The following is a 14,884-nucleotide window of genomic DNA, read 5'->3' as shown; positions in this document are numbered from 1 at the left end:
ACAGGGGCAGGTGACCCAGCAAGAGTATAGAGATACTGTCCAATCTTGCAGGGATAGGGTTAGGAAAGCCAAGGCCAAAGTGGAGTTCAATCTGTCAAAGAATGTGAAGGGCAACAAGAAAGGATTTTACAACTACATAAACAGCAAAAAGATGGTGGGGGAAAATGTGGGTCCATTGCTGAATAGGGCAGGACCATTGCTGAATGGGACAGAAGAACTAGTGAGAAATGATATAGAAAAGGCTCCTTGCCTTAGTCTTTACCTGTAAAACTGGCCTCCAGGAATCCCAGGCCCCTGAGACAAAAAGTCTAGAACAAGGAACTTCCCCCTGGTGGAAGAGGACCAGGTTAGGGAGCATTGAGACAAACCGAACATATGTAAATTCATGGTACCTGATGGGTGGCACCCATGAGTTCTGAGAGACCTGGCTGATGTCATTGGCAGGTCACTCCCAATTACTTTTAAATGGTCACAGTGATTGAAAGAGGTTCCTGAAGAATAGAAGATAGCAAATATCACTTCAATCTTTGAGAAGGGAAGAAGGAAGATCTGGGGAACTACAGGCTGGTCAGCCTCACATCAGTCCCTGGGAAGGTGCTGGAGAAAATCCTCTTGCGAAGCATTTCCAAACACATGAGGGACAAGCAGGTGATTGAGAGTAGCCAGCATGGATTTATGAGGGAGAAATTATGCTTAACCAACCTATCACCTTCTACAATGAGGTGACCAACTTGCCAGGTGAGGGAAGAGCAGTGGATGTTTTTTACCTCAACTTTAGTAAGGCCTTTGACACTACCTCCCATAACATCTTCATAGACAAGCTGACAAAGTATGGGTTAGATAAGCGTGTTGTGAGGTGGTTTGAAAACTAGCTAATTAACTGTCCCCAGAGGGTTGTGATCACTAGTGCTGTATGCCAGGGGTCAATACTGGGGCCAATACTGTTTAATATCTTTGTTAATGACCTGGATGATGGGGCAGAGTGCACCTTCAACAAGTTCACAGGAGTGAAGAAGTGGAACTTCTTCACAGAACTGGAAGAAGTAGCTTGTAGACCAGTTGGTTGTGCTGCTATTCAGAGAGATCCAGACAAGCTGGAGAACTGGGAAGAGGGGAATCTAATGAAGTTCAACAAGGGGAAATGCAAATTCCTGTGTTGGTTGTCATGGTGGAAAACTAGCTGACCATGAACTAGCAATGCACCCTCATGGCAAAGAGGCAAACAGTATCCTAGGCTGCATTAGGAAGAGGGAGGTGAACCAGCTGGTTGAGGGAGGTGATCCTTCCTCTCTACTGAGCACTGGTGAGATTATATCTGAAGTACTGTATCAAGTTTGGGGCTCCCCAGTACAAGAAAGATATGGAATTACTGGAGTGATTCCAGAGCAGGGCCATGAAGATGATTAAGGGACTGGAGCATCTGTCATATGAGGAAAGGCTGAGAAAGTTGGGACTTTTTAGCCTGGAGAAGAGGAGGCTCAGGTGGGATCTTATCAATGTGTATAAATACCTGTTGGGAGGGTGTAAAGATGGAACCAGAGCCTTTTTGATAAGAGGCAATGGGCATAAATTAAACAATGGGAAATTCCATCTGACAAGAAGAAAAAACTTTTTTACAGTGAAGGTGGTCAAGCACTGGAAGAGTTTACCCAGAGAGGTTGCAGTGTCTTGATCTTTGTAGATATTAAAATCCCAGCTGGACACTGTGCTAGACAGCCTGCTCCAGCTGACCCTGCTTAAGCAGGTGGTTTGGATTAGATGACCCTCAGAGGTCCCTTGCAAACTAAACTATTTTATGATTTTGCAGTTCTGTATGGGATTGAGCAGGCCTGTGGACTGAGCAATAATGATAATAAAAAAGCCATATGGTCTAATTTTGCAAGTTATAATTGGGAGATTATTCCATTTTGACAACAGGAAGATCTGGATGTTGCCAAGAATTGATGGGGTAGAGTGCAGGGTAGCTCCTGGTTGCCCATACTTTTACATGACCCAGTGTGTTTATACTGCAGTAGTCATATTAATTGGAGGACTGTGACTTTCTGCTCCCTCCCTCATGCTCACGTGATGAAGTTAGTTAAAATTACAACAGCAGTGAATGATCTGGATTTCTGTCTCATTTCTATTAAGTTGATAAATGACTTTGTAAGTAAGTTCTATTAAAATTAAATAGACATGACTGAACAAAAAAACCCCCCTGGTTTTCTGTTAATGATAATGTGCTGGCTGAGAGGGTGAGAAGATTCCAAGTTTTGAATCTCTGAAGGTAGTGAAAGCAGAATGGAAGGGTGTTTGTGCTGGCAGTGATGCACCTTTTCCAAGTGAGGGTACATGCAGCCATGATAAAGCACCAGTGGGATCCATCTGAGCCCAGCTCGTGAAGTGGTTCCTATCAGTGTATGAACCTTCACTCTATCAGATTTCAGGTGCTACTTTCATGGATCTGTTTTTCTAAGCACATGGGAACCTCTCTCACAATGTGGCAATGCATTTTTAAAGTATTTTGATGACTGTAAAAAAATCTGTATGTATAATTTGATGTAGGGGGGTTTTACCTTTGACTTTTATGTAAATAGGATCAAGTTCAAGAATGCAAACATCTTTTCATCCTTCACATTTTCACAGGTTAGGAAGAAAGCTACGACTTTCTTCTGTCATTCCAAAATCTGTCAATATTGCTCATGGAAACCTTTAACCTTTTAATCTCCCAGTCTTCTTCATTCCACAAAGGATATTGTGCTAGTCAAAACAGTTTATCTTTGTTTCCTCCCCTTTCCACTTTTGGTTAAGAAAGAAAGGCAGAATAAGTCTGATTGCTGTATTCTTGCTCTTTTGATGAGATTTCAACCTCTGATCAGAATAAACACTGACTTCTGAAGAGGGCTATTGAACTCAGCAATCCCTTTGAAAATGACTTTGATTTCAGAGTGGTATAGAGCTTTAGCAATTGGTTTTCAGGATTTATCAGGCTAAAAAAAACCAACCTGAAAGACAGAATTCAACATCCTCTTTTTAATCAAAATTCCCAGAGATTTTGGATCAAAAAGAATGAGAGATTGGGCTCCTTGATTAATATACAGGACATCCAGGACACTGGTCCACCCACTGCTTTACTACTCGAGTTTCTTTGTTCTTATTCCTTCATCCATCACTTGCATAAAAACATAGGACCAGAGTTGTCTCCCATGTAACATCCCTGTCTTTGGCAATGTTACACCAATTTTGAAGTTAGTGCTTGGGCTAGAACTACAATTTACATTCACAATAGCAGATATTTTTCACACTTCTAACTTGGGCACTGCCACAAAATCTGCTGGAGCAAAAACAAACAAACAAACCCATATTGTGCAAGAGCAAAAGCAGAAAAGAGTGTATCTTCAAATGTGTATTCAATTTCATACAGAATATTAATGTAATAAAGTGCATTGATATTTTCACTTTTTACAGGTCTAAATATTCAGGTTAAGTAAACCACTATGTGTAAAACATGTTAAATCTTACTTGGAACCTAATTCCATGCTAGTTATAATCACATCTTCTCTTGCACAGGGTATTAGGTCTGTACTGTGTTCCTTGTGCTGCTGTAAGGATCAGATCCACAACTGGTGTAAATCAGTGCAGCTTTGCTGGCTCTGACACAGGTGCAGCCACTTATATCCCTTGTCTCTGAGTTTCTAGATTTGAAAGCATAACAAAATTACATATGGCCCTTTTTATTCTGTCCCCAGAGTATGTAAACATTGGTTACTAGAAGCGTCTTCTGTAATATACCAATTCTAATGTAAAATATGAAAACATGAAAAATGAGAAACGGAAGATTGCTTGGCTTTGGTGCTCGGTTTGAGGGCAAGAATTCCTTGTTGTTGGATCAGTGGTTCAACATTTGTAAGAGATAGTTAATGGCTATAATTAAATGAGGGCTTGTGAAATCACTCACAGTACAATTCCTCCTGGAGAAGAGTTGCAATTGTCAACCTGACAATTATAGACTTACTGATATTTCAGTGGAAGTTTCTGAGAAAGCTATTAGCATTCAGACAAAGGGCAGCTTTGCAGTAATTCTGTGCTAGCTGTATCTTAAATAATATAATTCAGTTTCAGAAGAAGGGGAAGTAAGGAGTGGGAGACTTAAACCAAAAAAATAGCTAAACCATAAAATATCCTAAATATATCTCCAGTCATAAAATCTTTATGTACTTCCAATATGGGCAGTGTTTTATTCACTATGCTGCATGCCTTATAAGCCTAAGAGACAGAGTAAAACAGAATGTGTTGGAAATTGTAACTGGTCTGATTATTAGGGGCATCTACCTGAGCTGGTACAACAGCAAGAGATCTGTAGAGGCAAAGAGCTAGTCATGAGCGGTCGGTATCCACGTATGACATGTTTCTAACAAGCTCTAGTCTGAGCCAGTGGAAAGGAATCAGTTCTTACTGCATGATAGCACTCCAGAGCATGATCCAAAGCCTCTTATGTGCAGATAGTCAGAAGATCAGTTAAAAAAACCCACTCCTATGAATGAAAATGCTATTGTGTATGCAGCCTATGTTAATATTTTTCTGTAATTTGGACGTGGTCTTTGGCCAGTTAAATGGGTGTAATTCCACTGAGCTATTCATATCTATTGTTTTATAGAGCTGAGGGTTTTCTTCCTTGTTTATCCATTTTCATGCATTCTTTCACTGATATAGTTTTAGAAGGAAAATCACATTCTTTTTCTGTTTTTCCCCCTTTTACTTTAAGGTATTTGGACTTCACCCTAACGCAGATATAACTTACCAGATTAACCTGGCTAATGAGACATTAAATACAATAGTGAGCATCCAGCCCAAAGACAGCAGCACTGGAGGAGGGGAAACCCGAGAAGCAGTGGTGCAGCGTCTTGCTGATGAGATGCTAGAGAAGTTGCCTCCAGATTATAACCCTCATGAGGTATATACTGCTTTATAGACACAGATGGGTTATGTATGTATGTGTATATATATGTTTTATGAGTTTTACTGTGCTTCTTAGATTTACCTGTCACATGTTTTAAAAGGCTCTTAAAATTATGCATAGTGTTTTATAAGTCTGTTTTGGTTTGTTATCTAAAATATTGCTACATTGGAAAGATATGTTTCAAAGGCCATAGTCCACTTAATTAGTCACCTTACCTCAGAAGAGCCATTAGAGCCTTCAGAAAGTTCTTGCCCTCCTAGTAGCTTAGAGAAGGACACCAGTGCCTCCTTCTGAAGTATCAGTGATCTCACAGTGGTTGCAGCTTTCAATTTACCTACTCTTATTATGATACCACCATTATCAATAATGGATTTTATTACCAACCTTTTCATGCCCCAGATTTTTTGGAGTTTGAGCCATAACTGATTTGTCAATCTTTTCTTGCATTATTGATTAACAGTCTTATTAAATGGAAGTCCAGCATAAAGCACTCTTGCATCAGTTGGTAATAGGATCTGGTGTCTTGCAATGTGTTACATGAACAGTAACTGTTGAAACCCCCTCATGTCCATGCTTTTATTATTTACAATTCTGTTTTGCACTGATACTGCTTTTTTTCCCTGGTTGCAGTCCAAGATTATAGAGTGCCCAGTATGCTGTATTGAAACTTATGTTCTACTTTATTTTCTTCTCTGGCCAACTTAGAATGTCTGCTTAGGTTACAATCAATAGTCTTGGGGCTCTAGCAATATTTCCTGTCTTCTGTTCTACTATTCATTTCAGATTTAATATGTCTTGTATAAATAACCTCTTCTGTACTGTCATAATTCAGTTCAGAACATCTCTTTTCATTCCCCTCTTGGCAAGCTACTTACAATCTGCAACTTTTTTTAGTGAGGTTTCCTAAAAGCTTTCTCCATATAGTTATTTCTCCATCCATCCCTGCTTGTGTCTCTCTTTTTTTGTCACCTGCTTATTGAGTGATTCCCAATGATAGTATGCGAATCATGTATTTCTGGAATTTGATTTGGAATGGAATAAGTTTCACAGAATCACACAGAATCACAGAATCCCAGGTTGGAAGGCACCTCAGGGATCATCTAGTCCAACCTTTCTAGGAAGGGCACAGTCTAGACAAGATGGCCCAGCACCCTGTCCAGACGACTCTTGAAGGTGTCCAATGTGGCTGAGTCAACCACTTCCCTGGGGAGATTATTCCAATGGGTGACTGTCCTCACTGTGAAAAGCTTCCCTCTTGTGTCCAATCAGAATCTCCCCAAGAGCAACTTGTGTCCATTCCCCCTTGTCCTCTCCACACGACTCCTTGTAAAATGGGAGTCTCCATCTTCTTTGTAGCTACCCCTTAAGTTCTGGTACAGGGTGATGAGATCCCCTCTAAGCCTCCTTTTCTCAAGGCTGAACAAACCCAGTTCTCCCAGCCTATCCTCATATGGCAGCTTCCCAGTACTTTTTTTCATCTTGGTGGCCCTTCTCTGGACCCCTTCCAGCCTGTCCACATCCTGTTTGTAGAGCGGGGACTGTAGGGGAATAGACAGGGATCGGCGACCGGAAGATCACGGGATGTGACGGAAAGATAGACTCCTCCCCATAGGAGTGGCAGGAACAGGAAGCGCAAGAGCTATATAAGCGTGTGACGCAGTTAAATAAACGGACATTTTGTATCCATCATATTGATGTCTGTGCATCACTGTCCCCAGGGTGGGTAGAGCCCTGTGTCCCGGAGATATGCGGCCCAAGATAAGTTCTCCCGTAGAAGCGTACAGCTACAGGGGACCAGAACTGTACACAGCACTCCAGGTGTGGGCTGACAAGCGCCGAGTAGAGTGGGATGATGACTTCTTTATCTCTGCTGGTGATGCCCTTTTTGATGCAACCCAGCATCCTGTTGGCCTTCTTGGCCGCAGCAGCACACTGTTCGCTCATGTTGAGCTTCCTGTCCACCAGGACCCCCAGGTCCCTTTCCACAGAGCTGCTCTCCAGCCAGGTGGATCCCAGCCTGTGCTGCACTCCCGGATTATGTTTTCCCAGGTGCATGACCTTACACTTGTCCTCGTTGAATTTCATAAAGTTCTTGCTGGCCCACTCTTCCAGCCTATCCAGATCTCCCTGCAGAGCAGCTCTCCCTTCTGGAGTGTCTACTTCCCCACTCAACTTGGTGTCATCTGCAAACTTCATCAGGCTACACTTGATGCCGTTATCCAGATTGCTTATAAGGATATTGAATAACATTGGGCCCAATATTGATCCCTGGGGGACTCCACTAGTGACAGGTTGCCAGTTTGAGAAAGAGCTATTTACCACCACCCTTTGTGTGGGTGCGGCCTGTCAGCCAGTTCCCCACCCACTGCACAGACCACTTGCCTAGGCCATAACGCATCAATTTCTCCAGTAGGAGACTGTGGGGGACTGTATCAAAGGCCTTGGAGAAGTCCAGGTAGACAATGTCCACTGCCCGCCCCATGTCAACCAGGCAACACCCCATGTCAACCAGGCAACTAGAATTTTTCTAGTTTTCACATTATTATTTAATAGTAAATAAATATTAGAAATACAAAATAAATTTAATTATAGTAAGTATAATAATTAATTACATTTAAATACTAATTTAATACATTTAATAATTTACACCTTGGATCTACACCTATAATCTACACCTTGGATTGTTCTCAATCCTTTTCCCTTATCCTTCCTATCAGAGTAAAGCTTTTTCATGGAAATAGTTTCTTCTGGTTTTATTCAGTTCCTTAGAAATTTTTTTTCATTTTGCATTAGCAGTAGAATACTGAATGCCTGGGTAGCATATATGGTTTTACCATATTTGTAATACATGTATTGAGCTAGTTTTTTTCAATATATTTGCTAAATCCTCTAAAGGGGTATTTCTTCATTCCCTTGTTAAACTGCCAACTTTTTTCTTCCTTGAAAAATTTGTAATACTTAGAAGACATAAATAGTACTGGACTTTATACTGTAACCAGAGGGTATTCTTTCCCTCAGATTTGACCTCTGGGAAATTTGTGCAGTGCCTTTTAGTCTTGTAAAATGCTCACATGCTTGTTTAATCCAAATTTCACTTCTAAATGGTTTGAACAAATACTGTTTTACTCTGGCATTTCTTCTGTTTAATCTTGGTCTTGTTCATTCTCGTTCCTTCTTGGTTTATTCACTTAGTTTATCCACACTAAACACACACAAAGGAGGCCTCCCCTTTTCAGTCATGAGTGTCTTGAGTGTTTTAGCTTTGGAGACAACCAGTATGGAGCCAGGAGCTGTAGTTAAGGACAAAGAGACTGGAGAGTTTATTTTGGAAGTTCCACTTTGCACTCTTAACTTGTCTCTATGTTACTGCTATATTTGGGTACAATACATACCTTTCCATGTGATTGCAAGAAAAAATCGCCACCAATTGTTTTCATTGGTGTTTCATTCTCATCACCCAGTAGTATGACAAGCTATTTTCTTTTCCTATGATCTGCCAATCATACATGCAGGTTTTCATTTTCTTATAAGCAATCATCTTTATAATGATGCTCACAATTAGGTAGTTCTTTGCTTCTATGCAACCTCTCTGTCATCTTCTCTGAGCTTCAAGGAAACCTCTTTTGCCTCAATTTGCTTGACAGCTGTTCTCTTATGATTCAAGTAAGGAGATTCATGTTTGTGCAGGACAAACCAATATTAGGTATTAATACTTTAGCATCAGCTTGCTTCCCTCACTCCCGGTCCTTCATTCTTACAGGCACAGTCAGATGATGTCCTGTTGGATCTACTTTTCCCCTCTGTATTTCTTGTAAATATATTCTGAGCTCAGGATGTAAGTTTGCTTCGTTCATTTATCAGTAAGTGTAGATACCACCTCTTCCTGGTGATTTCCAGTTTTCTCAGGCTCTGTATACCTTGATCTGCGAATTGCACTTCTCTTTGATTAATCACACCACTCTGTTTACATGCTGTTTCTTCAGTCCACATTGCTGATGGATGACATATTTGTTTTCCACAGAACCATCAAAAAATCACGCTTTGCTTCTGTATCATGGTAATCATTCCTTTGCTTTGAGGGTCTACAGAACATCCTCTGGTCATTTTCCAACAGTTTGTTATTGGTAATAATGTGTTCCTCTGTACATTTCTTTGGCTGTGTCAGCTGCACTACAACTTCAGATTTTACTTCTGCCATGTTATGAGATTTGGCATTATTTCTTGCAGTTCCTGATTCTTCAATATTTCCTTCTTCATTTTGCCTAATGGATTTACCCATTTTCTCATTCTCTAGATCTTAGAACTCATCTGGGTCTTCAGCAATGCTTTCTTTGTTGGAGGGAAATTTCCCTTTTCTGCCATTCCTGTCCAGTTCCAACTCTTTGCTGCAGTTGTTTATGTGCCAGGAGTGCAGCCACCTCTACACAATATGCAAAAATTCTGTCTCAAATGCATTTCTTATCTGAACTGAAGCTCTGTTATTCAGGAACCTCTTAGAAGGGGCAGAGATGGCAGGAGTAAGCTGTAAAGAAAGCTATACTTTCAAATGAAAGTTTGCATAAACTGACAAAAAAAAAAAAAAGAATGTCTAAAATACCAAAAGGAAAAAAAAAATTATGTTCACTAACATATAGCCAAGAATTACACTAGTCAGAGCAGAAAAGAAGGGGTAGTTTAGATGTCCTCTGAGGGGAGAGGCAACAGAATTTAACAGAAGCTAAAATATAATAAGCAAGTATAAGGAGTGAAATGGATTATGCAGTTATTTCCTGTGATGTCTGAAAAAACCAGGAATGAGATGAGTTCTGTTGTTTGTCAATTTAAGTAAACGTTTGTTCATTCAGGACGTTATTACCTATATTCAGGACGTTATTACCTACTAGATCAGTTTAACAATTCTCAAACAAATAAAACTAATGTACTAAATTGTAAGAGACTGAGGGAATGTGTCAAAAAGACTTCCTATGCATGCCTCATTGGATAAGAGCAGTAAAAAGAAAAACACTCAGTAGTCCTAGCAGTGCAGCTTGGTTTTTCTTTTAGAAGAATGTTGTGCTCCAGCAAGGCCATGATGTGGTAGTCTTTGGAAATCCAGTTATGGAGATACTATCAGTGGAAAAAAGGAACAAAAAATCTAGGAAACAAATGAAGGTAATTAAAAGTAAATACCCTTCAGGGAAAGTGGCAGGTGCCTTTGCCACCTTTGATCAGTTCTTGTGGCTCTCTTTAGAAAGCGTGGAGTGAATTTGCTCAGAGTTAAAACCCCAACAGACTAGATTAGGGACAGATGGTACTCAAACCAATTATTTGCTGACATTCAGAGCTCTGGATTGTACTTTCTGTTGATATATTTGAGTCCAGAGTAAATTCAGGCTGTCACACAGAGGCCTTCATTTCTCAATTATTAGCCTTTGGCAATGACTTTGGAACCAACAACTTTCAAAACAGGGCAACCATTTTACCCCATGATATATGCTGCTTCTTCTTCTGTTGTGTTCTTGTAATGCTTCCTCTCATCAGTCAAATAACTGACTCAATGTCCACCCAAAAGTCTGTAAATAAAACAAGTCACCTTTGCATGCTTTATCACACTGCAGTTTGACACAGGTGATAGAAAAGCAAAATAAACCTTCTTCCTGACCTAAAACTGTCTTCGTTTTTAATCAGTCCAGATGCAGAGGCAGAGTAAGAATTCTGCTTTCATGACCGTTTTTGCTTCTGGGTCATGTCTCACAGGTAACAAAGAGATTAGTGGTAAAATGATTAGGTCCAGTCAGTCCATGTGAGTGAAGATAGATGCAAGAATAAATATCAGCCTGTCACACACAGAGGTTTATAATGCAAATTATCCTTGCAGCTTTGAAAACAGCTTGCTAGGGAATAGACATGGAGACATTCCAAAAATACTGCACTTTATTGGAGGTTGGCTCTTAACCCAAGTAGCAACCTTTTTTTTCCTTAATTTTTTTTTGTAGTATTGACTTCGCCTTATCCTCCGCTAAGGCTATGACAACATTAGCAAGTATTGCGTGGGAATAGGAGTTCATCTGAGGGCCTCAGACCTGCATTAGTTGTTTTATTGGGGAATTTACTTTGGTCTAATTCTATCTGGGCCTGTAGGCTGAACACCCATTAGTGGTTGGAGTACATTAGACTCCCTGTAAGTGTACGTTTTGTGTTAGTTTAATTTGAAGCTAAGCCAGTTTGTGTGCCTGGAGTCTACTTTTCAGTGTAGGTTTTGTGCTACAAAAAAAAAAATTATTTGGGTTCTGAACTGAAACACTAATGTAGATATTTTTGTAAGGTGTCTCTGGTTTACTTACCAACCCTACCAGACATGGTGGTCACCCAGCTCTACAGCCTCAGCTATTTTCTACATATTTCACTGCCTGCTTCTTTGTATACAACAGGAATTGGTCCTTGACACCACTTGAAAAGAACTTTAGCTTGGACATACCTTGAGTTCGTCTTTCTCATTCAGGCCTCTTACTTAGACCCTCTCACAAAATTATAGACTTCCCATATCTGCTGACAGAGACTATAGTAAGCAACCAAGTCTAATTGAAAATGATAGCATTTTCAGAAAGTGTTAGGCAGTTACTACTACAGTAACTTGATCACTGATCATTAAAAGGCATGAGTTCGGCAACTGCTTTTCTGCTGAATGTCCTATAAAGGAGTTGGTGACTTGAGACTTACTACTAACTAGATAGATAGGACAGCTACAAAAAGTGCATAGAAGAATCTGACATAGTAGAGATATGTATTGCAAAATCATGTAGACAAAGCTATTAAGATTATAATTTTAGTTGCTCCTTTCTTAAATCACCTTGTTTTATGTTAGAAGACAGCTGTTTTCATGATGAAAAAGAGATGTTGTAAGTGGGCTTTATGGAATTAGTATATTAATCTCAGAAGCACTATTTTGGTTAGTGAGTTTTGTCTTCTGTGTTTTTTTCTGTCAGTTGACGTCCGTCTCTTTATGTCGTAATATATACAGCACTGGTAGTAAGTCATCTGATTGCTTGGTAAGAATTCTAATACAAAACCAGTCAACCATACCTCAGACCTGGTATTTAAAACTAATCTTAACAGCAAGATTTCCAAGAAAGGTAGTAGTAAATCTTACTGCAGATCAGGATTGATTTGTATACAATAAGGTAGGAAGTATGTCCTGTTTTTCAGTTTTCATATCTTGTTATGCTTGGTGCTCCAGGCTGAGTGCTGTGAACGTACCTAGGATGGATTAAAAAATTTCTGCATTATTGGTTCACTCCATTAGTCAAAACATTACAGGTATTTTTGTAGGTACATGAAAACAAATCAGAAGAATGTTTAAATTCTGAGAATTCACTAGTTAAAAAAATTGTATGGTTATTAGTACAGTCATATTTTATAATATTTATTTCATCTTCTATTTGTAGATTCATTAATATCAATATTTTGAAAATAACCCCTTTAACAATGTCTCCCATGCAATTTTTCCTCAAATGGGAGAAATTCTTCCTCTAAATGATCCCCAAAAGCAGCACATGCTTTGTAGACTAAAAAAACCCCTGTATTTCTTATTCAAAGGATAAAATACATGGACTATATTCCGTATAATTCCTTTCTTATTAGTGGCATCCACTAGACTTCTAAGTATTCCGGAAAAAAAAAAAAAAGGCAAACCAAAACATTTTTTTGCTCTTTTGGTAAGAGGGAGAATTATCAAATCCTGTGAAATTTTCAGAAAGCAGAAGCTTTCCCTGAATTTTGTATGAAAAAATAAACCCAGAATGCTTAATTGTGTAAATTATCCAAAAAGAGTTTATTTTCTCAGCTCTGGTCTCATGATAGCTGATTGTAGTAGATTTTTTGTCTTTTACAGGAAGACACACATTAACTCAGTCTGTAAAATGAACTGTCACACTGCAAAGAATTAGCATAATTGGCTGACACCTACTTCTTGGACATTCTGTCTGACAAACTCATGGGTCTTTGATTAAAATATGATTAATAACATTGCTGATATCTGTCACAGGAAGGGTAGCATATAAAGCTGAAAAAGGATATTTTATTGGGCTTTGAGTTGAAGCTTGAGAATTGGAAATTGTCAAAGCATTTACTCATTTATACTAGTGGTTACAACTACTCAACTGCTATATTGTATTCATTGTGCAGAAACTCACTATTCAGGGTAATAATAAGATATTTGGTAATGTTTACTATGTGTATTACTATTTATTGTAATATAGTATTGTATTTATGTAATTATGACTATATGTTATTACATATATTACATAATATTTTAATATGTAATTATATTACATAATAATGTCCACAATGAGAGATATATCTGGAAAAACACAAAGCAAAATCCAGTGGACTTCTGGCCTTGATGAAATAGCACACATTATACCAAATCTTGTGACTTCTACTTGGCTGCTCTTCAAAAGAACAGTCTTTCTAACTCTTTCTTCACCTTTTGTTAGTAAGCTCAAAGCAAGCTCTTAAATCATTTTTAGCAAATTGATCCTATGGGTCAGCTTTTTTTATGATAAATTAATGGCCATACAGGTATCTGGATTTAGGATCTTATTTTACTGTTTGAAATCTCTTTTTGGTTCCAGAGTCGCCTTGCAGAATTTTACCTGCAGAGGGAGGGAATGACTGTAGCAAAGATCAGGGTTCAGGCTGCTTCCATGTGAAAGATGATGCATGTGACTGAGTGGTAGCAAGTACAGAGAGAAGGCCATTGGCTTTCTGGAAGCCAAGTCATAGTAAGGAAAAACATTTGAAAGTCTTAAAAATCAAGAATTCTGGTACTATGTGAGGTATAGGCACCATGACTTCTGCAGGTGCCACTAAATCCTCTCTCATGCACTGTTGTATACAGTAATCTTTGATATACATGGAACATACATGGTATGCCTGAAGCATATTGTATATGCATCATATACTGAAGTGAGACAGGCAATGCTTTTGCTGCTGTCGCTGTGGTGTGTACTTAAGTAACACAGCCAACTAATTCCATTTTGAAAACGTTCTCTGTTGAAAATGAGTGAAATTGTTATCCTTAAAAATTAAGAAGGCCAAAAGCTTCTGCCTACAAAATGGTGCACATAATGATGTAACAGAATCCGGCAGCATCTGTGTTATTCCTGGCAATCTTGCCTCTCTAGTAATGCATCTATGAGCACCTTGCCTTATTCGTGAGTCACATGCTAGAGGAAGTAGCAGCTTTTATATGTAATTGTGCTTGTTAAGTCAAACTCTGTAGCATTATTTCAACTCAGCAGGGCAAGAAGAGGTGAGAAAGTTCACCTAGCACAATTTTGAAATATGAAGAAGTTACCATCAAACATGCTTTTGATTGGCATGTGGGGTTTTTTTTAAGATCTAAGACCCTGCAGTATAACAAGGACAGAAGGAACTGCTGTGTCCCTTCAAAAAGAGGGAACTTTCCCTTCTTAGAATGATGGAGAAGGTTCTTTTGGTAAGCTAATAAGTCACAGTGTGCTAAATCTTACAGTTGGCACAGGACTTGAATGACCATCTGTTACATAGAAGTTTCTTTTCTCAGAAATTATGTGATACAATTGAAAAACATACTTTTGCTTTCAAATTTTTTTCATGGGAAACAGGAGATTAAATTTTATAATCATTACACTATTCTTGTTTAGGTGAAAGCCCAGCTTCAAAAAATGGGAGCTTTTCAACCCATGAACATATTTCTCCGTCAAGAAATTGACTGCATGCAAGATGTTATATCGAGAGTTCGAAGTACACTGACTGATCTCAAATTGGCTATTGATGGTAGGTTGCAATATTAAAAATCATGCTAATTAAGATGCAATGTTTATTACTAATGGTTTTTTATACTATATAACTAAATAAATATTTCCCCTCCTTTCCTCCCTTTCTTTCTCTTTTGTTTTCTCCCTCCCCCAATTTTCCTATTTT

At 38.9% G+C, this 14,884-nt stretch overlaps 1 protein-coding gene across 1 annotated transcript in view; it reads left to right on the top strand.

Annotated features, from left to right (window-relative positions):
• Window positions 1-14,884, top strand: part of LOC142053209 (dynein axonemal heavy chain 5-like) — a 178,601-nt gene that overhangs the window by 145,584 nt on the left and 18,133 nt on the right. Inside the window, exons 72-73 of the mRNA XM_075084498.1 lie at window positions 4,745-4,933; window positions 14,605-14,737. Coding sequence (XP_074940599.1) covers window positions 4,745-4,933; window positions 14,605-14,737 — 322 coding nt within the window. The remainder of the gene's footprint in view (window positions 1-4,744; window positions 4,934-14,604; window positions 14,738-14,884) is intronic.

Source organism: Phalacrocorax aristotelis, chromosome 2 (assembly GCF_949628215.1).
Source record: "Phalacrocorax aristotelis chromosome 2, bGulAri2.1, whole genome shotgun sequence".
Taxonomy (NCBI): Eukaryota; Metazoa; Chordata; class Aves; order Suliformes; family Phalacrocoracidae; genus Phalacrocorax; species Phalacrocorax aristotelis.
This window is presented reverse-complemented; position numbering and strand designations above follow the sequence as displayed.